General features: G+C 59.0%; 1 protein-coding gene across 6 annotated transcripts in view; it reads left to right on the forward strand.

Annotated features, from left to right (window-relative positions):
* Positions 1-1,355: 1,355 nt before the first annotated feature.
* TRIM9 (tripartite motif containing 9) overlaps positions 1,356-20,989 on the forward strand; it is a 36,998-nt gene continuing 17,364 nt past the window's right edge. For 4 of the 6 annotated variants that reach the window (XM_035328994.1, XM_035328995.1, XM_035328997.1 and 1 more), the window contains exons 1-2: positions 1,357-2,298; positions 20,668-20,763. In XM_035328994.1, the coding sequence (XP_035184885.1) occupies positions 1,477-2,298; positions 20,668-20,763 (918 nt within the window). In that variant the 5' untranslated portion in view covers positions 1,357-1,476. Of the gene's footprint in view, positions 2,299-20,667; positions 20,764-20,989 lie in introns of all 6 variants that reach the window. The other 2 variants (XM_035328998.1, XM_035328999.1) reach the window with 1 other exon arrangement.

Here is a 20,989-nt window from a genome sequence, read left to right on the forward strand (position 1 = left end):
AGTTCTCAGGTCAAGGCTCCTCTCCCAAGAGACGCCCAAAGGCATCACCACAGAGCAGCTGCAGCCCTGCACAGCCCCAAACACGGGCACGTTGGTTCGAAGAGGGGGAAATAAAAGACAACACAGAAACATTCCAAGTAATTTTAATTTTCAGCTGGCTGAAAAGGAGCCGCTATGCAGCACTGCGCATTGCCAGGTTATTTTTAAGACCTCAGGTGCCCTTTGGGTTAAGAATGGTTGAAAAGCGTTGCTCTGGTTAGCAGTGGGAGGCACCCTGGGGTCTCTGGGCAAGCTCGACCGTGCTCGGCGCATCGAGAGGGCTGCCCAGCATGGAGCTGGCCGGGCTCGCTCTCTGCTCATGCATGAGCATGCATACCAACACATTGATTTGATAGACAAAATGCAAACCTATCAAATTATTGATAGTGCGTTGCATTTATTATGAAGTCACTCTGTCAGTAGTAGCCCTAGGGGACCCCCATAGCGCACATATCCCATCCTTTGCATTTTTTTTCCCCAAAACGCTCTTGTTCTGCCTGGACTTGAGCTCCTTTACTGCCCTTTGCAACCGCCAGTCAAAGCCCCTGAAGCAGCAGCATGACCTGGAAAGGGCTCTTAAATGTGAGGAGGGGGGCTCTTAAATGTGAGAATGGGGCCCTTAGAAGCAAGGAGTGGGTTCTTAAAGGCAAGGAGCTGGCTCTTAAAGGCAAGGAGGGGGCATTAAAAAGCCAGGAGGGGGCTGTACGCCATCAGGCCAGGGGAGGGCTGCACTGCCAGGCACCTGTTCCACCTCAGTGCCACCCTCAGCGCTGGGTTCTGTCACCGCAGAGCCCGTGAAGAGAGCCCACCGCAAGTGAAACGAGTGTAAAATAACCGCAGAATGGCAGAATAACGCTCTAAAAGCCGCCCGCCTGGCACCCAGGGGGACACCGCGCTCCCGAGCCTGAGGGGCCGGCGGGCAGCCGCCATCTTGGGGGGCAGCCGCGGGGCTGTGGGCGGGCGGGAGCGGGCACCGTGGGCTGCCTGGGGGGCCGGCGAGGAGCTGGTGCTGACGGGGATGCTCCCCCCGGGCGCTGAGGGGACTGCGGCGGGGCGGCGGGGGCACAGTAACGGAGGGAGGAGGCGGCGGAGGCAGGCGGAGGAGGAGGACCCCGCCACCACCGCACCGCCGGCCCCCGCGGCTCGGCGCCGCAGCCCTGAGGCGAGAGCCCCCCGCAGCGCCCGGCAGCTGGGCGGGCGGCAGGGCGGACGGACAGGCGGCAGAACCAATGACGGCGCGCCGCCCGCCCCCTTAGCCGGCGCTGGACCAATGGGAAGGTGCGGGGCGGGGCCAAGCGGGCCGCGCGGCGGGCGGGCGGCGGGCGGGCGGCAGTCGGCGCTGAGCCGCGGTGCGGTGCGGGTCGCGCCGCTTGGCTCCGCTTCCCTTCCCCCCCTACGCCGGCAGCGCCGCGGCCGCCGCTCTTTCCCCGGTCCCTTATGGAAGAGATGGAAGAGGAGCTGAAATGCCCGGTGTGCGGCTCCTTCTACCGCGAGCCCATCATCCTGCCCTGCTCGCACAACCTGTGCCAGGCGTGCGCCCGCAACATCCTGGTGCAGACGCCGGAGTCGGAGTCCCCGCAGAGCCGCCGAGCTTCGGGCTCGGCCGCCTCCGACTACGACTACCTGGACCTGGACAAGATGAGCCTCTACAGTGAGGCCGACAGCGGCTACGGCTCCTACGGCGGCTTCGCCAGCGCGCCCACCACCCCTTGCCAGAAGTCCCCCAACGGCGTCCGTGTCTTCCCCCCGGCCGCCCCTCCGCCACCGCCGCCCGCAGCCCTGGCCCCGCCGCCGCCGCCCCGCAGCGCCTGCCTGACGTGCCCGCAGTGCCACCGCAGCCTGGGCCTGGACGAGCGGGGCCTGCGAGGTTTCCCCCGCAACCGCCTTCTGGAAGCCGTCATCGACCGCTACCAGCAAGGCCGGGCGGCCGCCCTGCGCTGCCAGCTGTGCGAGAAGGCGCCCAAGGAGGCGGCCGTCATGTGCGAGCAGTGCGACGTCTTCTACTGCGAGCCCTGCCGCCTGCGCTGCCACCCGCCGCGGGGCCCGCTGGCCAAGCATCGCCTGGTGCCGCCGGCGCAAGGCCGGGTGAGCCGGCGCCTCAGCCCCCGCAAGATCTCCACCTGCACGGATCACGAGCTGGAGAACCACAGCATGTACTGCGTGCAGTGCAAGAGCCCCGTCTGCTACCAGTGCCTGGAGGAGGGCAAGCACTCGAGCCACGAGGTCAAGGCGCTGGGCGCCATGTGGAAGCTGCACAAGGTGAGCCCGGGGCTGCCTCGCCTCCGACACGGCACCGGGACGAGCCCTGCGTCGGGTTCCCCCCTATATGCTGGGGTCGCGGTCCCCCTGCATGGTAGGGACACCATCCCACCGTGCTTGGGGTCACCGTCCCCCTGTGCCATCCCTCCGCCTTGCCCCATGAGCGTCCCCCACCCTCGCCCTGCTGCTTTTGGCAGCCTCGTGCAGAGGAGGGCAGGAGACGCTCCCCAAAGCGCGTGGCAGTGCCCGCTGGGGATGGCAGGGGTGCAGAGCTGGGAAGGCAGGTGGGAAGGACGCTTCTTGGCAGGAGGGAGGCGTGAAATCGCGGCGGAGGACGGGATGCGATGATGCGGGGCTGCCGGGGAAGGGCTGCCTGCCTCCTCCTGCACACTGAGTCATCGGGAGGAGGAGGAGGAGGAGGAGGGAGGACAGCACGGAGAGGTGCCCGTCCCTGCATGCTGATCAGCTGCGCCGGAGCGCGCTCGCTCCCACACACACGTCCTCGCTGGAGGAGAGGGTCCCAGCGCAGGAGGTGGGGACGCAGCCAACGTTAGCTCAGCATCCATGCTGCCGCCTCCCTCCTTGTTCACTGCATTAACCTCAGCTCACCTCCCCGGGGGAGTGGGGACAGAGGGGACGGGGACGTGGGTGGACAGGGCACAAGGGGATGCGCCTCGCATGAACTCCAGCAGATCGGTGCTGGCAGGAGGAGGTGGGGGGCCCCGTGGCAGTCGGGGAGCGCTGGGGACATGCGTGACCCTGCTGAAGGAGGCTGGCGAATCCCTCTCCGGGAGCATCTCAGTGTTGTGCTTTAGCCTGCGGCTCCCTGGAGGATGCAAATGGCTGGGCTGCGGCTCCCTGACGTGTGCTGGGTCCGTGGCTGCTTGAGAGAGGGCAGGCTGGAGCAGGGGGGGGGGGCTGCGGAGGGAGGAAGGGCACGGCGGTGCCTGTTGCTTGTCCTGGCCCTGTTTTCCTGGGAGCACAGGGACTCTTCTCGCCCAGCATCTTGCCTGCTAGGAAACCCGGTCCGCGCTCGCCGCGTGAAAACCCCGGCGTCGGCTCTCCCGCGGGAACAGCCAGTTCTCCAGCGCCTGGCCCAGCGAAGGATGGATGGGTTCGGGCCGTGCTGACACGCAGCGGGACGGGAGCCGGCTCTGGCGCTCAGCTCTTAAACAAGAGGGGGCTCACGGGTGCCAGGCCAGTTCGTAAGGCTTTGGCTGCGGTGCTGCTCCTCCTCGCACCTCCCTGCTTTGATTCAGGTCCAGCGAGGTGTTAGAAGCACGCACGGGCATCTGGGCAGCTTGGTGTGCGCCCAGGTACCTGGGGTTCAGCCCCTGTGGTCTGCAGGATGGCGTATCCGTGGGTGAGTGGTTAGCTTTTGTTTCAAGGTACCTTCTCACGGAGAAGGCTTTATCGACGCGGTATTTCGCTGGCGTAGCCCACAGGCACGGACCTGCCGTGTCGCTTGGACCGATGGTTTTCATGCGATTTCCCTGATCTTGAAAATTAGAGAGTGGAGTTGAGCCTGCGGTTCTGCAGTCTGTGTGCTTTTCTGGATGTGGCCGGCAGGGATCTATGGCCAGTCCTCCCTGTTAGGGGAGGGAAAGGAGTTGGAGCTAAATACGACGCTATTGAAGGAATGATTTCACTGCCAGAGCTCAGGGGTGCTCCGAGGGGCTGCGTAACAACATCAAGGGCTTTGGGCAGGTCGGGCTTCATGGACCTGGCTGGAACCAAGCCGCCAGGACCACCAAACCACGTGGGACCTGGCATCCTCGGGATGGACGCCAAAGGGTTCTGCACATCCCTTTGGGATCGGCTCCGTGTTCTGCTTTCCTCTGAAAGACAGCTGATGGTGTGGTCCTTGCTGCTTTCGGGATCGTCGGTGCTGAGATGCAGGAAAGCAGAATTCAGGGAGCTGGCACAGATCGCGGGGAATCCTCGCTTCTCCTATCGTCCTGCCCGGACAGCTGTTGGGAGAGGGGGGTGAATATTCAGCGAGGGATGAGAGGGAAATGGGCTTCTAATCCGAATTGTCCTAGTTCTGTGCGTACGTTGCAGCGGTCGGCTTGCACCCTGACGAGATGTAGTGCCGCTTGTCATGTCAGAAGCAGCAACACAAGATGGAGCTGGATCGTGCATTCGCTGCACATTCCAGGCCCCCTTGCTAGAGCTAACGCTGATGTATATAAATGTATACTTAATTTTTCAGACAAACTGAGGGGTTATGGTTGTGGGCTTCCATCGCAGAGGTTCGTGGGGCTTCACCAGCACCTTCCCCGTTCCTTTGCCTTAATCCAGGGCTGTTCTCTGCTTTGCCTCGATGCTGAAGGCAGAGCAGATGAGGCAGCCTGTCCTGTCCCTCTTGCAGCGAAGCAGGAACGGCTCCTGCCTCCGGCAGAAGGTGCGCGGTGCCCTCGGTTTTACTTTCAGCCAGGATTTTCCAGACCAGGATGAGCTTACCCAGGCTGAACCCACAAACTGTCCTCAGACTGCAGGTCCCCGTGGCATCTCCGCGCGGCTTGCTGTAGAGACCAGCCTGCAAACCGAAGGTAGCACCCTGCTGAACCAGCTGCAGTGACTGTCAGAGGTCGGAGAAGCTGATTAGCAGCAGCTAATTAGCCTCGGCTCCTCCGGACTGCCATGGCCCGGGTGGGGTGCAGGGGAAACTCTCCTTGACGAGTCAGAAATCCCACGGGCTCCGACTGCACTGCACGTCTGGGGCACGCCAGGGGCTGGGAACGCGCCGCCCAGGCCTGTTATTTTCTTCCTGAGGGCAGGAGGCATCAAGCAAGGCAGCGACAGGAGACGGCGTTGTTCCTCCGCTCCTTCCCTGGGCTGCCTTGGCGTCAGCTGCTGGAGGAACGTTTCTGGGGGGGGCTGATTTTTTTGTGGGGCTGCTGCTGGGCCCGCAGGAATTCCTGCAGCCCGTGGGAATCCCCCGGGAGCTGCTGCCGCACCGAGGCCCGTTTGCTTTGGCAAAGGAAAATATTTGCCGCTAAAACAGAAGCGGGGAGGGTCCTTAATCTTCTGTTGTGCTCTCCAAAGCCTGGCTGTGAGGACCCTCCCGGATCCCAGCACCCTTGCTCCATCAGCTGCCACCCGCGGCGCGGGGTGTCCCCTTCCTTCCCCAGGAACGCCAGGCAGCTCCCCCCGGGGCTGCGTTTCCCTGGGGGTGCCAAGCAGGCTGAGGTGCTTCGAAGCCAGGAAAAGCAAGGAACGGCGCTGAGGTCAGTGGGTTTACACCAGCTCCGTGCGTCCCGGAGGTGTTGCTGCCTTCTTGTATTAGCATTTCTTCAGAAAGTTCAGCTTTCTGTCAGCTCTCTGCAGTTACCTCGGTTAACAGAGTAAGGAGCGTCCAAGAATATCTCATTAATCACAGGTAATGAGGTACAGCAAGTCCTACGGGGCCTTCTTGGAGCTAGTGCACCCTCCCCTCGATGCCAGGAGGCATCCACTTAAGTCTGTGCAAATAAAAATGGGCCCGGGGCCGCCTTGGTGCGGGTGTAAATCCCTGTGGCTCCACCAGTTCCAGCGGGGAGCCCTAAAATACGGGGATTTGACGTGACAGCGCTGTGCTGCACCACCCAAAAGTTCCCGTGCCCTGCACATCTCAACCCTTTTCCGTTCTTCCCACGGGGACGTGTGGTCAGATTTTTAATTCTGACCGCTTCACAAACGAAGGATCCCCCAGACTTGGTAATTTTGGCGGAGCTTACAGCGGCGTGAGTCAGGAGCGCCTCAGGTGAGACGGGGGAAAATCCAGCAGCGAAAAATCAGCCCGCGGACCAACTCTTGTCTTTTTTTTTTTTTTTTCTTCCCGGAAATGTCAACAGGTGGCAGTGCATCATCCGGGGAGTCTCCTGACACCGCACCCGTAGCTGGAAAACCAGGAGAATTAGTGAGCACTGGGAACAAACACCGCTCCTGGTGTTAAGTAAATGACAAGAGGGTGAGAAAAAGGCAGTGCTGTTTGTTTACCCGGCGTTGCAGGCGGTTGTGGTGGTTTTACCGTGCTAGGCAGCTGAACACCACAACCGCTCTCTCACTCCCCCTCCTCAGATGAGGAGGGGAAGAAGTAAAGGAAAGAACAACTCACGGGTTGAGATAAGGATGATTTAATTAAAGAGGGGAAAAAAGAAAATATATATATATATATATATATATATAATTAAGGAAATATTATTATTAATTAAACAATTCAACTAAAGGGAAAAAAGGGAAAGGGGAAAAGGGAGGGGGAAAGGGAAAAACTAAACAAAACAAGTAAAGGCTATGTGGAAGTGCAGAGGAAAGAAATTACTCTCTACTTCCCACAAATGAGCGATGCTTGACCACGTCCTTGAAGCAGGGCCTCAACGCACGTAGCCGGTGTTCGGGAGGAGGACAGACGTTTTCGCAACGAGAGCCCACCCCTCCCCTCTTCTTCCTTTTTCCCCCTTTTATTGCTGAGTGTGACATCATATGGTATGGAATATCCCTCTGGTTGGTTTAGGTCAGCTGCCCTGCTGATGTTTCTTTCTCACTTTTTTGCCCACCCCCTAGGAGGGTCAGAGAGAGTCCTGATGCTGTGCCAACACTTCTCAGCAGCAGACACAACACTGGTGTGATACCACTGCTGTTCTAGCTACAAGTGCAGAGTGCAGCACTGTATGGGCTGCTGCAGGGAAAGGTAACATCCCAGCCAGACCCAGTACAGCGGTGCCAGCAGCTAACGCTGCAGCTGACAGCCACGCGGGGAGGATCTTGGTCAGAAACACATTCTCCGGAGGCTCATGCTGCTGCTCTCTGCTTTGCCGCTTTCCGCTGTCCTAAATAAAGTGCCCCAAAGTTCAGGTTTTTACGGTGGAAACCTCGCTTGGTGTCTCTCGTTAGAACCTGGTCAGCGTGTGAGCACAACCCCACCGTGCGTCTTCACAACAACGTTACCTGGTTGGTTTTTTTAACCACTCGTGTGTGGTTAAGGAATAAAAATGTCTGTCGGGGGTCTGAGGAGGCTTCTAGCGAGCTTTCTAGGAGCCAGCACGTAGCCCTTGGAGGTACGTTCATTCTCTTTCCTAAAGGGTGAAGGAATGTCCTGCATCGCCTGAAGCAGACCACGTTCGATTTGCCCACGGTCTCCCTGGCTGTACCAAAGGATAAGTGACAAACAGGAGGCAGCTCGCTGCATCTCCTGCCTTGGTCCCCGCTCCGCTTGTCTCGGGGGAGGCGCTCCGTGTGGCTGGGTACGTCTGAGTTGTTAAATGAGCTTAGAAGCAAGCCAGCTCGCTCCGTGCCCGTTCAGATCGTCCTGCTGGGATGGATGGGATAAATGGCTATTTAGAGGAAGCCAAACAAAGGCGGCGGTGTCAATCCCTGGTCAACCTAGCTCAGGTCGTGTACGAGAAGGATGGCAGAGGGTGGCGTGGTGCAAGTCCGCTCCCTGTGGAGAGGGTAACGTGCCCAACCAAAGGTCGGGACGAAAGGCTCCCAAGGACGGGTCCAGTTGTAGCCAAAAGGCTGCAGGTTGGTACGCCAGTGCTCTGGGAGCTCTGGTGTAGGGCAGCTTACAGAACAAGGGGCCCTGCTGAGATCTGGCCTCGTGGTCCCGGCCAAATAACTCACGACAGGCTCCCCGTCTGTCCTTTTTCCGAACTCAGACTCCCCTGTCTCATCCAAAGCTGCCTCCTACACCTGCACGTCCAGCACAGCCCCTCTCCTCCAGCCCAGCAGCCTGGTCGTCCTGTAACGCAGGTAAATATCCAGGCACCTTTGTGATATTCTGAGAGCTTTGCACAAAGCAGAGGGCGCAGCCGAGTGCCCCTTAGGCCGCTTTCCGTCGCAGCCAGCTCTTCGCGAGGGCCTTGTCCAGCAGCAGCAGCGGTGGCTCAGCTTGCAGCAGCTCAGACGTGGCCGAATTGTCCTGTTCCCGTCCTGTAGCAGCACTTTTCCCACCCCGACGTGGAATTCCCTGCAGATGAGGATCTGACGGGGTCTGTGCCGCAGCCAGCCGCAGCTCGGTGACTCAGAGCTAGCTCATCGAGGAGCAGTTCCTCATCTGTGAGATTATTTCTCCCCTGCCCCAGCTGTGGCTGGGGTTCCGATCCCTCCGTGACCACGTGGGGACGTGCCTCCAGCCCGTGGGATGCCCAGGAGGAGCACGTCTCCTGCCGGGCAGGAGCGAGGTGGGATCCCGGCTGCTTGCTCCTTCCCCACGGCGTTGGGGAGCGAAATCTGGCTGCTCTCAGGCTGTCTGAAGGTGCTGGGCACGAAGCGCCGAGACGGGACGCCTTTATGGGGCTGCTGCAGCTCCTGGGACTGCTTGCAGCTCTGCGGAGGCACGGTGGATGTGGGGGATAAAGGCTCCTCCTGCCATCAGATCCAGCTCCCAGAAAGCTGTGAATTGTAGTTGTCACGAGGCGTGTCAGATCCAGGAGACGTCAGAACCAGCCCATGGCTCCTTAGAGATCCCCAGCTTGATGCCAGCTGGGTCCGCAGTGGCAAAATGTACAGAGCCTCAAAGCCTCGCGCAGGCTGTGCCATCGAGTGCCGTGTTTCTTTCCAGCTCTGCTCTGTGTGCCACAATTTGTATTTTAATTTTAATTGTGAGCCACAACGTCCACACTCCTGCTTTTGGGGGCCTCGAACTTGCTGTGTCTCTCTTCACTCTCGCGTGAATTTCTGTAAGTGCTTCACACTCACACCCTGAGAACCACTTTTAAGTGGCTTCCTTAAAGTTTCAAAGAGTGCCCATTATGTCAAAAAGTGCCCGTTATGTCTGAAATTCCCCCCGCAGTGGGTCTAGAGGATGCTGCTAGTCCATGTGCCGTCGGTGCTGTCGGCAGCACGCAGCTGAGTGCTTCGTCATCCCCCCGTCCACAAGGGCTCCTCGGCGCTCGGTTCCTTTCCAGTCGGTTGGCGGAGACCCCCTGCTACAGAGAGTAATTAATTACACTGTCAAACGAGAGGCAAGGTGCTAGCCCGAAAATCGGCCGTCTGAGCTCGGATTTCATCGGGGAGCCGGGACTGGGAGGATGGCTGGCGGCGTCTGTCCTCCCCCAGCACGTGGACCGGAGGCTTCCAGCAGAGATCACCGCAGCTGCCCGAAGGCAGCGGGATTTACTCGCAGCTGTCTGCAGGTGGGTGAGCTGGTGGTGGAGTAATCCCCTTCTGGTGGAGGTGTTTTTCATTACCTTGAGCCTTATAAAGAGTAAAAGGAGGGTAATTTATAAAGAAGGCGTACGAGCAGAGATTATGTTCCTGCAGCCGCCCTGTGCTGAGCTGTTGCAGAAGCAGCCGGACAGGGGTTGTGCTTCGTGCTGACATCCCTACAAAGGCCCTTTCCTGAACCCGAGAAACCACCCGCTTTACTTGATCGTGCCCCAAAACGCATTCCCTTTACTAAATACAAGGGATCTTGCGGGCACAACGTGGTCGCCTGGCGCTGAGCACCGTGGAGCCGTCCTGGGCTGCCCAGCACTCCGCTGCCATCCACCAGCTATTGATGATTGTGACTGCCAGGGATCCAGAGCAGAGCTATGTGCCTAATGACCGCCCCTGTGAAAAGCTTTTAACCTCAGCAAAATGTTTACAGGATCAATATTTATTACATTGCAGTCGTTTTGTTTAAGCAGACGGGCTGCTTGGCTTGGGGTCTGCGAGTGGATTTGCAGTTGCAGTCGGAAGGAGCCCAGAGACCTGAGTGATAGTGCAGAGGTGTGATGGGTGAGTCATTTAGGGACGTATTTGCCTCCTTCCTTCCTTCGTGCAGCGGTCCCTGCTGCTGGGAGTAACCGTGGTGGCTCGAAGCGATGAACTCCTTCAGCGTAAGGCTGGGGGAATTTGGCTCCGGAGACGTACGTGGTAATTTATAGACCACCTTGAAGGCGGTACGCTGCTCCATACCGTTTTTGCACGTGCATAAATACACGGATCCACCTTCTTGTTGCTGGGAATGTCTGAAAAGCAGACGGCTGATGCATGCATGGATGTTTTCGGTGTGCGTGCTCGGTGACGGGTGAGAGCCGGAGCCTGCAGCTGAGCACCAGCAGCACCGCTGCCCTCGACGGGGCAGGATGCGGGCAGTGTGTTCCCAGGGGATGCCACAACCCGCACGTGATGGGCAGAGGAAGAGCGGCCGGGCAGGAGGAGAAGGGCCCCTTTGTCCTGCTCAGAGGCAGTTTTGGCCCCGGCTCGGCACAGCCGCCGCACGTGCTCCCCGCAGCGAGCCCCGGGGTCGTTTCCCACCGGTTTCCAGTGAGCGAGCTCAGCTGGGAGAGGCTGGGTCAGACCCGAGCTCCTTCTCTGCACGTGTGAAACCCAGGGGTCACAGCGGGGCCACCCGGGCTGATGGCTTGGGAGCTAATTAAGAGTCAGGGCTAATGAGCTCAGGCAGAGCGCTGGGCTAATCCCTCCAGGCTGGCTCTGTTCAGCCGCATCTGCGGGGTGGATGCCGCAGCCCAGACACCTGCAGGAGTCTCTGCATCCTCTTGTGCACCCCACGAGCCTACCTGATGAAACCGATGCTGGTCACATCACCGTTAGCACTTCCACACCACGTGAAGCCCCTCTGCTTCGTGTCCAGGTGCTGCTCGCGTGCACCATGTCCCAAGCAGGGGCTCCTTGCTGTGCATTAAGCAGCAGGAGGAGCGAAACTCATCCGAGATTCCCCTCTGCTGCTGCTCGTCCACGTAGCCCAGCGGCGGGGAGAACAAAGAGCATTTTAACGAGCTGCTCCCGGCCTTGCCAGCGCGCCGTGCTGTGTTTGCTCTCCGCACCCATCCTCTCCCATTCTCTTTAAAGTTGGTTTTCGTCGCGGCAGAGCTGGGAACCGGAGAAGAGCTCCCGAGACGCCGAGTGCCGTCCCTGCGAGCTGGCCAGCGTGGCGCTGCGTTTGAAGCTGAGCTTATAAATATTAGCAAAACACCTCCTTCCCCAAGAGTTTTAAACCCTCGGAGGGTTTGCTGGAAGAGACTTCTTTTCCCCTTAAACTACACGGTGACTTAAGAAGAGCCCTTCGGCCAAGCGAGAAGAGCGGGGCTCTGCAGATTGCGGGGCCTCAGCCTGTCAAACACACGGCACAGGGTCTCCACAGACCCTTTTAAATACATATTTGTTGTAAAAGAGGCATCAGATTTATCCCTTCGGAACCCGTTTGTACATTTACGGTGTAAAAGTGTTCTATTTTGTTGAAAGCAAAGTGCTGCAAAGCCGTGTGCCCTTTGAGGTGCTGATCCCGTCTGCGGCTCCTGACCTAGAAGTTAAGCTCGGTGTGCCCCCTGTGAACTAAATCTCTCATTTCCTCCTTCCCCGCTTGCATCTTTAAATTAGGAGAGTTTCTGCGCTTTCTCCTCTGCCTCGGCAGCTATCACATTAAAAATACTTTCCCACCGGTTTGTTTCATTACAACAGGAGAGACCGCGGTGACGAGCTGCTGTTTTTGTGGTCTCTGCCAACCAGGATCGGTCCTTGGGCTGCTCGGGGCTCTGAGTGCCTCATTCCCGTGCCAGTCACTAAAGGTTTACGTGATTTCCCATCCCACACGAGACCTGCTCGTGTTTCTGACAGAACAAGGGAGCAGAACCATCTTTCCCCCTCCTCCATCTGCCTGTGCCAAGCTCCCTCTCCTCGGGTCTCTGCCCCTTTGCAGTCCAGCTCCTGCCCTTGCTCCTTTCCTTCAGGTCTTGGGAGCATTTCTTTCTTGATTTTTTTTTTTTAAAACCAACAAGCTGTTACTGCCGTAAACGTGAATTATTCCCCCCGTCCCTCGGTACTCCCTGGGTTCTCCTCTTCTCCATAAATACTCCTGAATGATTCAGCCAGTCCATTAACTGCTCCGAGATGAATTGCCTGGCCCCGGCGATTCGGGTAGCCTTCGGCTCTGAGCTGCGGGTCCCCTCGCCTCCTTGCTCGCCCTAGGCGCGCCGACAGGTCCTTCGTTACCTCCTAATTAGCCATTCGTCCTTTCTTATTAAAGAATATTTTTTTAAAGGCGCGCATTAGCCCAGCTCCTTGCGAATTATTGATGTATCCTTCCTCCTTTGTTATGAATGGGTCTGCAATCTTCTCATAATCCATCCCCTCCGGTTGGCCGGCCCAGTAACGATATCCTCCTCCCCTGCCCACCTCCATCGCGGTTTCACTCCGCGTTTGAAGCCTTTTGTCACCTGTGCCACTCTTATTTCCACTGCAAATCTTAGCGGGGCTCCCGGGAGGCCACTTGAAACACGTCCCCCAGGCACAAGGCAGCGGGCTTTCCACGGAGCTCCTTCCCAGATCGTATCGGGAGAGGTGGGAGCTGAAAACCTCGGAGGTTTTACATCTCTGCCAATTTCAGAGCGAAGCCCAGAGGCCGATCCATCGATCCACCTGCGTCGTGACGTCCCGCTGCCGCTGGGCCTGCCCGGCGGCGGCGATCGTATTAAAAGGAGAAAGCATAAAACGAGGAATAATTAGCTGATGTTCTGCTGCCAGCGGAGATGTGTCTGCCAGCGAGTGCCGGTAAGGCGGCGCCGTGCCGGCGTTGGTACTGCCTGTGCTGAGCGGGCTGGCTGGCAGACGGGCTGGGTAATGGAGGTGGACTCGGTAAATGAGATGGATTCATCTCGTGGGGCTGCTGGCACACCCCAGCCCGCTGCTCTTCCTTGGCCAGGAGAGCTGTTAGAACCACTCGGCTCTCCCAGGCCGTGTTTGGCTGATGGTGCTGGGCTGCTCGTTACTCAGTACGTCTCAGGGGATTTAATGGCTCCCTTGGATGCTTGTCAGGCGTTCAGCGTTAAACACGAGCTTTAAAGCACCAGCCCAGAGCTAGGTCTAGAAAAAAAAAAAATGAATAAGGAACCCACATCCTCCTCAAAATGCCTGAGAAGCGAGGGGGTTTGCTGCGTCCTCTGCGGGCAGGCGGGCGGTGGTGTATTTGCCAGGAGACGGTGCCCCGTGGTTTGTTGGTCACGGCACGGGTGATCGAAGACCTCGGAGGAGCAAACGAGAAGCTCTCCAAAAGAAGGTCCTGGCTGTAGGAGAGATTCGCTCCTGAAAAGAGGCAGAGGGGTCCCCGTTGGAGCACAGGGGGCTGGCATCCACCGCAGCCCGTGAAGTTGTCCAGCCCGGCTGGAGGATGGTGACAGCGTGGGACCGCTCACGGCGCGCGGGAGAGCAGCCGGGGTGACCATGGGGGCTGGAGAGGAAAGAAGGAAAGAACCTGGAGGCTCCAACAGAGAGCCCGGAGGGGGAAATCGCGTAGGTTTTGTGATGACAGACATGGGTCTGCCCAGCTGGTCCTCTGTGACAGAGCAGGGCTTGGGCTCCAGGCCCACAGACAACGCATCAGGACCACCCCGAGCTCCCCCCGGGGAGCTGCCCTCCGCCGGGGAGCCTCGTGGCCACCAGCAGCAGCGGTGCTGAGGCGCTCGCCCCAGCCCTACGGGAGCAGCGGCTGCCGGCCGATGGCCAGCCTGGGATGTCCCTTCCTGCCCCCGGTGGGTCCTGCTCCGATGCAGTTCGCGTTTCCAGGCAATTCCAAAGGGTGGCCAGCGCACCGCGTGCAGGAGGAGGAATCACCCCGTGGGGCTTGCGACCCGCTTTCTCAGATGTTTGGGGAAGGATTGGTAAAAAGCACTGTTAGTGCGGTTAATCGGGTTTATATTTAACTGCGAAGTAATTGGGTGTAAAGACTTAAAGCAGTAATGGGATGGCAGAGCTGGAGGGCGGGGAGGCTGAGTGGGAAGGGGGTAATCGGGCTGGAGGCACACGGGGCATGATTTTAAGGCAGCGAGAGTCTGCGGTGGGCACGGGGCTGTGTGGGGACACGTGGCAGGGTGTCTGCCTAAGTAAGAGCATTTCACCGCTCCCCCTGGGGAGCCAGGTCGGTCCCCTGGTGTCACCAGCAGCTCCGTCCCATCGCACACCCGTTCTCGAGCCCCTTCTGGTGCTGGGGGGGTCCAAGCTGGAGACGTGGCCACCGTGTCCCAGCGGTCGGGTGACCGAGAGCACCGGGGGAGGCTGCGCACGGAGCTGTCCTGGAGCTCGAGGGACGCGGCGAGGGTCCCACCCCGCTCCCTTGGGTGTGGGAAGCAGGAATCCAGGGCTTGGAGGCTTGTTCTTGGAGGCTTGGAGGGACAATGCCACGAGGAACAGAGACCTGGGCAGGGATCAGCTGCTGCAGAGATGAGCTGCCGAGCTGACTTCTCAGGAAACGCCGCGTCTGGCTTTGTTAACTGCCTTCTCTCTAATTAAGGCCGCGCACTGGGTTTATTCCTCTTTACAACAATAATAACGCTGTTTCGGTGATTGCCTGGGACGTGGAGGATCTTGCTTGATGAGATGCTTCCTCCTGACCTGCGGAGCCCTCCTCCAGGAGCTGAGCCCTGCTTTCCAGGGCCGATTACGACTAGATGGGCTGAATGTGATGACTCTCACTATCTTCAGTGCTCTGGCTGCCCCAACAGCCGTGCACCAGACGGGAGGATAACCCTGCCAACAAGCCATCGTTCTGTTGCCCTCCTGGATGCTCGCTCAGGGCTGGTTCTGCACTGGGAGGGCTCCAAAGGGCTCAGAGTACGGCCTGGATCCGCGCCCACCTCCTCCATCGTTCGCGGATCCCTCTGTCTGGAGAGGGTCATCTCCTCCCAGCTCCTGCAGGGGGGAGCCTCGGCGGAGTTTTGCGCCGATCCTGCCTGCAGAAGACATCCCTTGCAAGGAACCAGCACCGCCTGCTCGGGGCTGTGGCCGTAAACGCTGGTCCAGACGTGCCTCAGCGCCGGCATGAAGGGGAGCCTCGTCTCCCCTGCTTCGGGAGGGACCAGCTTGCCCCAGGATCTGCCCCCGTCGGCCCGCGGCGTTTGGCCCCTTTTTTAAATAGCTTCCCACCCTTGCTGCGTACCCGCGGGCAGGCAGCAGGCCCTTGTTTTTCTCAGCGCCCCTGTCACGGGGCGTTTCTCTGCGTGATTTCAAAGGGCCGCGCCTTAGGTTTTGTCGGGGAGAAGCTGGGGTGGTTTGGTGCTGGGCGCTGGTGAAGGACAACAGGAATTAATTGGGCAGCACCAAAGGGCTGTCACTGATACCTCGCTGCTCGCCTTTCTTCTCCCTGAAAGTCAACGCGAGCACCGTGTCCTGTATCAGAGCGAGGACGGCATCTTCAACGCGTCCACGCCGCAAGGAGCAGTCCCCACCTCTCCCGATGGCTCCCGCCGTCGTTTATTTGTCGTGTGGCTCTTGCTGTGTCCCTGGCACAGCCATGTCCCCTTACTCCGTGGCCCCATTAGCTGCAGGTGTCCCGGGTGCCGTCGGTCCCTCTCTGCCGCCCCTCTCTTGCCTTGCCTTATTTTCATTATTACCGTTATGACATTCATATTTTAATATTTTTACTTTTCATTATTAATAATATCATTTATATTGCACGTTGTCCTGGTTTCAGTTAGGATATATTCGGTTAGGACACATCATCATTGATTTTTTACATTCTAAGTGATATTATGCACTCTGATTGGTACCATGTATGCATTTTGTTATCTCCTGGCAGTCCTGCGAGCCGGGAAGCAGCGGGTCGGAGCGAGCCCAGGGGTCGGCAGCCCAGCGGGGCTCCGTGCTGCTCCAGGGGCGAGGAGCAGCATCCTGCCTGTCCACAGCCCACGCACCAGCTGGCCTCCGGTTACCCTCCAGCCGTTCTGGCCTGACAATTCCACGCGTTAAAATCCAGGAAAAGAGAATAATTGCTGTTTCTCCCCTAAGCCTATTACTTCCAGCAGCGTGCCCGGTGCTGCCTGGGGTACGGTTCCAGGGGCTGGCGACCAAATCGCAGCAGGTGGCTTCCCAAAGACCAGAAATTCCTTCCAGATGGGGAGGCCTGGGGCTGTGCCCAGCCGACCCCAGTCCCTCAGCCGGGCAGGGAGCTGGGCCGGGCAGCTCGCCCTGCTGGTACGGACGGGCTGACGGATGTCTCAGCATCCCTGACACCAGCCTACATTTTTTGGAAACTCGGCGTTGCCCGCGGCGAGGAGGCAGAGCGCCGCGTGTGCTCCCCGGAGCACGGAACCCCGGGGCTGCTACGAAAGGGTTTCAGCAAGGTCATTGTGCTTGGGAAGAATATATCCTTGTCTTATTTCCAGGCTGGAGCCTTTCAATCGCTTCTGCCTGCTGAGGAAATACACTGCCCCAGTGTGTGCCTGAACAAAGCCGGCGGCCGGGGCCATCTGTGCGCACAGTTTCTGCTCTGCGCTGCGACACCCCTGCCTGCTCTGCTGTTCTTTTTTTAAAAAATAATCAGTGGTTTTAACCAAATCTTACCAGGTGGCCGGCAGCAGCCTGGCTTTGGGGCTTGGCACGGGGCAAAGCCCCCTGCCTCGTCCGTCCCCCCCCCCCCCCCCAGCTCGCGGGAGGGCTGCGGCCAGGAGCCTGGCACACGGAGGGCTCCTGGGGATTATTTTTCCAGGCTGGATTCTCCCCTGCCTCCATCCTCACCTGGTGCACAGCTCCTGCAGTGTTGCTGCGTGGCGACAGGGGAGAAGGAGAGTAAGGAAGGGGCTGCAGGAGGGAAATTATTGTGCACGCAGCATAGCCTGGGTCCTGCTCTTTGTGGGCATCGGGAGCCCTCAGCCTTTTTTTATGAAAAAAAAGAAATAAAAGTAACAATAAAAAGCAGCTGGAGGAGCTGTCAGTAAAGCTGAGCAGCCTCTTCCGTGGTCTCGGGCAGAAAGACGGAGTGCCTGGTCCCCCCTAGGAGGTCCCACCAGGGTCTTGGATTAATTCCAGCGGGTGCAGCGGCATCTCCACCTCTTCCCGAGATGCAGGGGGCCCTGTGCGGGCCCTGGAATTAATTCCTGTGTCCACTGCCCCAGAGATAATCGGCTTTGCAGATCCCCAGACCCAGCTCGCACGTGCGGAGCATCATCTGCTTGGCAGCTGCCAGGAACGAGGAGGGGATGAGGGCAGGATTTTCCTGCCAGTTGTCCCTGCTGGGACCAGGAAGGAGCCCCTCCAGCTCCCTGCCGTCGCACATCGTGACAGATGGAGCTGTCACGGAGCTGGCTCCACCAATCCAGCCCCCGGTGCTGAGCGGAGCCCAGCACCGAAAAGAACCGGCCCGGCTCCTTCCGAGGGATGCTGAGGAGGTGAAAATGGTGCTTCCCTGCCGTTTTTGTGGCTGCAGGGAGCCTGCTCAGCCCTGGGGAGCCCCCGGGTGCCTGCATCCCACTGCTCTGGGATGGGGGAGCCAGAGGCTGGCAGAAATCCCTTTGTGAGCCGTGCCTGGGAAGGAAGGAGGGCTGCAGAGTGCAGAAAGGGGACGGATTCTCTCCTGAGTGCTTCGGGGACAGAGGTTGAAGCGCTTCAATCCCATTAACGTGAGCTGCTGAGGTCTCCTCTTGCTGCTTTGGAACAAGAGCATCGGTAACAGAGGGCTGCTCAGTGGGAAGGAGAAAGGCACTTGATTTTAGGACTGCGCCAGGCGATGTTTTTCTGCATTTCACACTCAGTAATTCCCCTGCCCGTGCTAGCTGGGGTGGGGATCTGGTCCCACGCACACAAGTGGGCCGTCCCCCTGTGCTGCAGAGGATCTGGGGCTCCGTCCACCTTCCCAGCTCTGTCCCAGGGCAGCCTTCAGGGCCCCAAGAAACCCCAAGAAGCCTGGGAGGTTTTGCCTGATGGTTCATTTCCACATGAAGATGCAAAGATCACCGTTTCAGCATTTCCCCAGGAGGGCAAAAACCTCTCCACCGGGTCAGAAACCTTCCTGGCATCTTGCTGCCCGCAGGAGGACAGGCTCCAGGCTCCCAGGCTGGGGGCAGCAGCATGGAAGCATCCCCCAGCCCATCTCTGCGGCCCCAACCCTTCAAGACCTCCGTGTGAGCCTTCATCACCCCCAACCACACTCGTCCATCTCTCCTTGCCCCCTCCGTGGGATTCCTGCAAGCAGCCTCCTTGTTTTCTTGCAGAAAACCTCTGCTTCTGCCCCACGCGCACGGTGATGAAATCCTCCGAAGCGCCGGGCTGCGTTAAAGCTTGGGTGTGCTCCAAGGGCGATGGCTTTCCAGGAAGGTACCTGGAGGATTCACGGCCCCAGTCAAGCCGTTTAATTCCTCTCCACAGCTCCCGACTTGCAAACAGAATAGCAGAAGACAGAAGGACTTCTGTCCCCTGCGTCCCACGGCTGTGAATCACGCTGTCACCGCGCCTGCAGCGCCGCGCTGAACGCATCCAGGCGTGCCTGCGAGCCCCTGCGCACGTTCCCATACGCTCTCCCTTGTCATCCGGCATTAATTAACACGGTCTAATGGGCTCCGAGCCCCCAGATGGGTGCACCCCCAGCGTGATGTTTGCTGGGGCTGCCCGGCAGGCTGGGGCTGCGCGGGCTGAGAGCTCGCCCTGCCGGGGAGCCGTGCACCTGGGAGGGATTTGGGGATGCAGCAAGAGCTCGGGAGAGAGCCTGCAGGCGGTGAACCGTCTGCTTCTCCCACTTGCTGGGAAACGTGCACAGCTGGAGGGCTGTGGGGGCTCTGCTCCTGCCCAGAGAGCTTTCCTGCTCCCAGCTGCAGGAGCCCGGGGACGCGGGGATGATATCCAGGGAGCAGAGGGGTCCTGGGGACACGAGGAGCTGGGAGGAGCACGGAGAGAGAGTTGGGAAGGAAGATAAAAGGCCAGAGGGCACCAGCACCCACAGTTTGTGCTGCTCGTGGAGGAGCTTTTCAGCTCTCGAGCCTACCCAGGAGGTAGGACATCACCCAGGCTGCCAGCATCCCCGGGGAAGGGGCTCACGATGGTCCCCAGGAGGCAGCAGACCCACTCGCCGCTCTGGGGTCTTCCAGGAGACCTTTGCCTCCTCGAAACAGAGCTCAGCCTCTCGTGGACAGGGCTGAGGTCTGTGAAAGCTGCTTCATTTGGTGACCTACCCGCGGGCAGCGCAGAGCTCTCATTAAATTTTAAGGGCACATTTAAAACGTTTGCCCATTAGGAAAGCCTGCAAGAGTTATGCTGAGATAAAGATCCCTTTTTTTTTTTTTTTTTTTTTGGCCTGAAACGTATTTTTATATTAAAAAAACACTTTTTGAAGTCTTTATTAAAAGGAAGGAAAAAAAAAAAACAACACACACCATGCTGCAATTTTAATGAGGAGCTTGTAAACCTGACAAACTCCCGCTGCTTTCCTCTATTAGCCGCCTGCTGTATTGAGGAACAGAGCCCTGCGGTGCTCAGCCCCCGGCAAAGCACCGTGCCAGGCTGTTCCCTAAACCTGGCAGGGCTGGAGCTGTGCACAGGGGGGAGACGTGAGCTCAGGCCAGGAGCACGGGGGGGTTTTGTGGGGTTTTGTCGGGGAGGGGACGGGATCTCCTTGGGGTCGTCCCTGCAGGGAGCAGCAGTGGCGGTGCCTCTCCTGCAGCTCGGGGCGAGGAGCCAGGCAGGCTGAGCTGACTGAGCAGTCCCCTTTTTATTAGAGATGCACTCGCTGATTAGCTCCGCATCCCAATGACTCGGGCACGATAAATTACCAAGGAAGCGCAGAAATCGCTGGGGTTATATTAACACCTCCGGGGAAGGCAGCGGCAAGGTCGTTTTCTGGGCCACTGAACGCCTGCCTCTCGCTGCTCTCTGCTCTCTTCGACAGCCATCCTCCCACCTCCTGCCCCTGCCACATCCCCAGGAGCACAACAGCATGACCACGGAGGGTTAGGTTTTGGAGACGTGGGGACATCTCCGTCCTGAAGGCAATTTGCAGCCCCCCAAATGCGAAAGCTCTCCGAGAGGTAACTTACCGCAGGTGATCTGCCCAGCTCCTGAAATAATGACTTAGTGAAATCACGGCAAAAGGGCTGTGAGTGAATGTTTGCAAAGATGAAGATGAAAAGCCCGTGAGATATCATTATACCACTGCGTTACGCCGCTCAGCAGCACCTGGGGCAGGCAGCGATGTGCCCTGGTGCTGGCGGAGGCAGGGGCAGGCAGGAGGACCCCGTTTCACCTCGTTTCCCGTGGGGACTGGGTTATTTTCGGGCTGATTCGGGTGGTCTTTTGCTGCTCATCCTCAGCACGGAGGTCAGACCCTGCGGGATTTCTGGTACCGGCTCCCCAGCGAGCACAGACCCGGAGGAGGCAGCGGGTGGCTCGCCTGGAGGTGGCTGTGGCGTGTCCGTGACCACCTCTGGAGCAGGGGGACGCCAGGTCTGTGCCTTCCAAAGCCAGGGCACCTGAGATGATGGCTAACCCTCCTTTTCCCCTTCTCACTCCCAGGGCAGCAGGGGCAGCAGGACACCTCCGCAGGCTGCTGAAGGCTGCACGCCCCGGGAAGGCGGCGCTGGGACGGCGCTCCGTGCCCAGCCCAAGTGGCACACACGTCGGCTCCTCCAGCACAAGGACGAGGCCAGGACACGGAAATAACCCCGCATTTTCTTCCCCCTGCAGAGCCAGCTTTCCCAGGCCCTCAATGGGCTGTCAGACAGAGCCAAGGAGGCAAAGGAGTTCCTGGTCCAGCTCCGCAACATGGTGCAGCAAATCCAGGTACCGTGTCTCCCGGTGGAGGAGCAGCCTCTAACGGGCATTTTCTGCCCCATCTCCCCACCTTGGTTTGTGGGAATCCTCTCCCAAAGGGGCCCACAATCAGCACCTGCCTCTTTACATAGCAGCCCCATGCAGCCTTCCCAAAAACGGCTCCTCCCAAAGCCACCCAGCTGGCGTTATGGCTGTGCCCCCCAGCAGTGACCCCCGTCTCTGCCGTACCCAGACC

This window comes from Oxyura jamaicensis, chromosome 5 (assembly GCF_011077185.1).
Source record: "Oxyura jamaicensis isolate SHBP4307 breed ruddy duck chromosome 5, BPBGC_Ojam_1.0, whole genome shotgun sequence".
In the NCBI taxonomy this organism is placed as follows: domain Eukaryota; kingdom Metazoa; phylum Chordata; class Aves; order Anseriformes; family Anatidae; genus Oxyura; species Oxyura jamaicensis.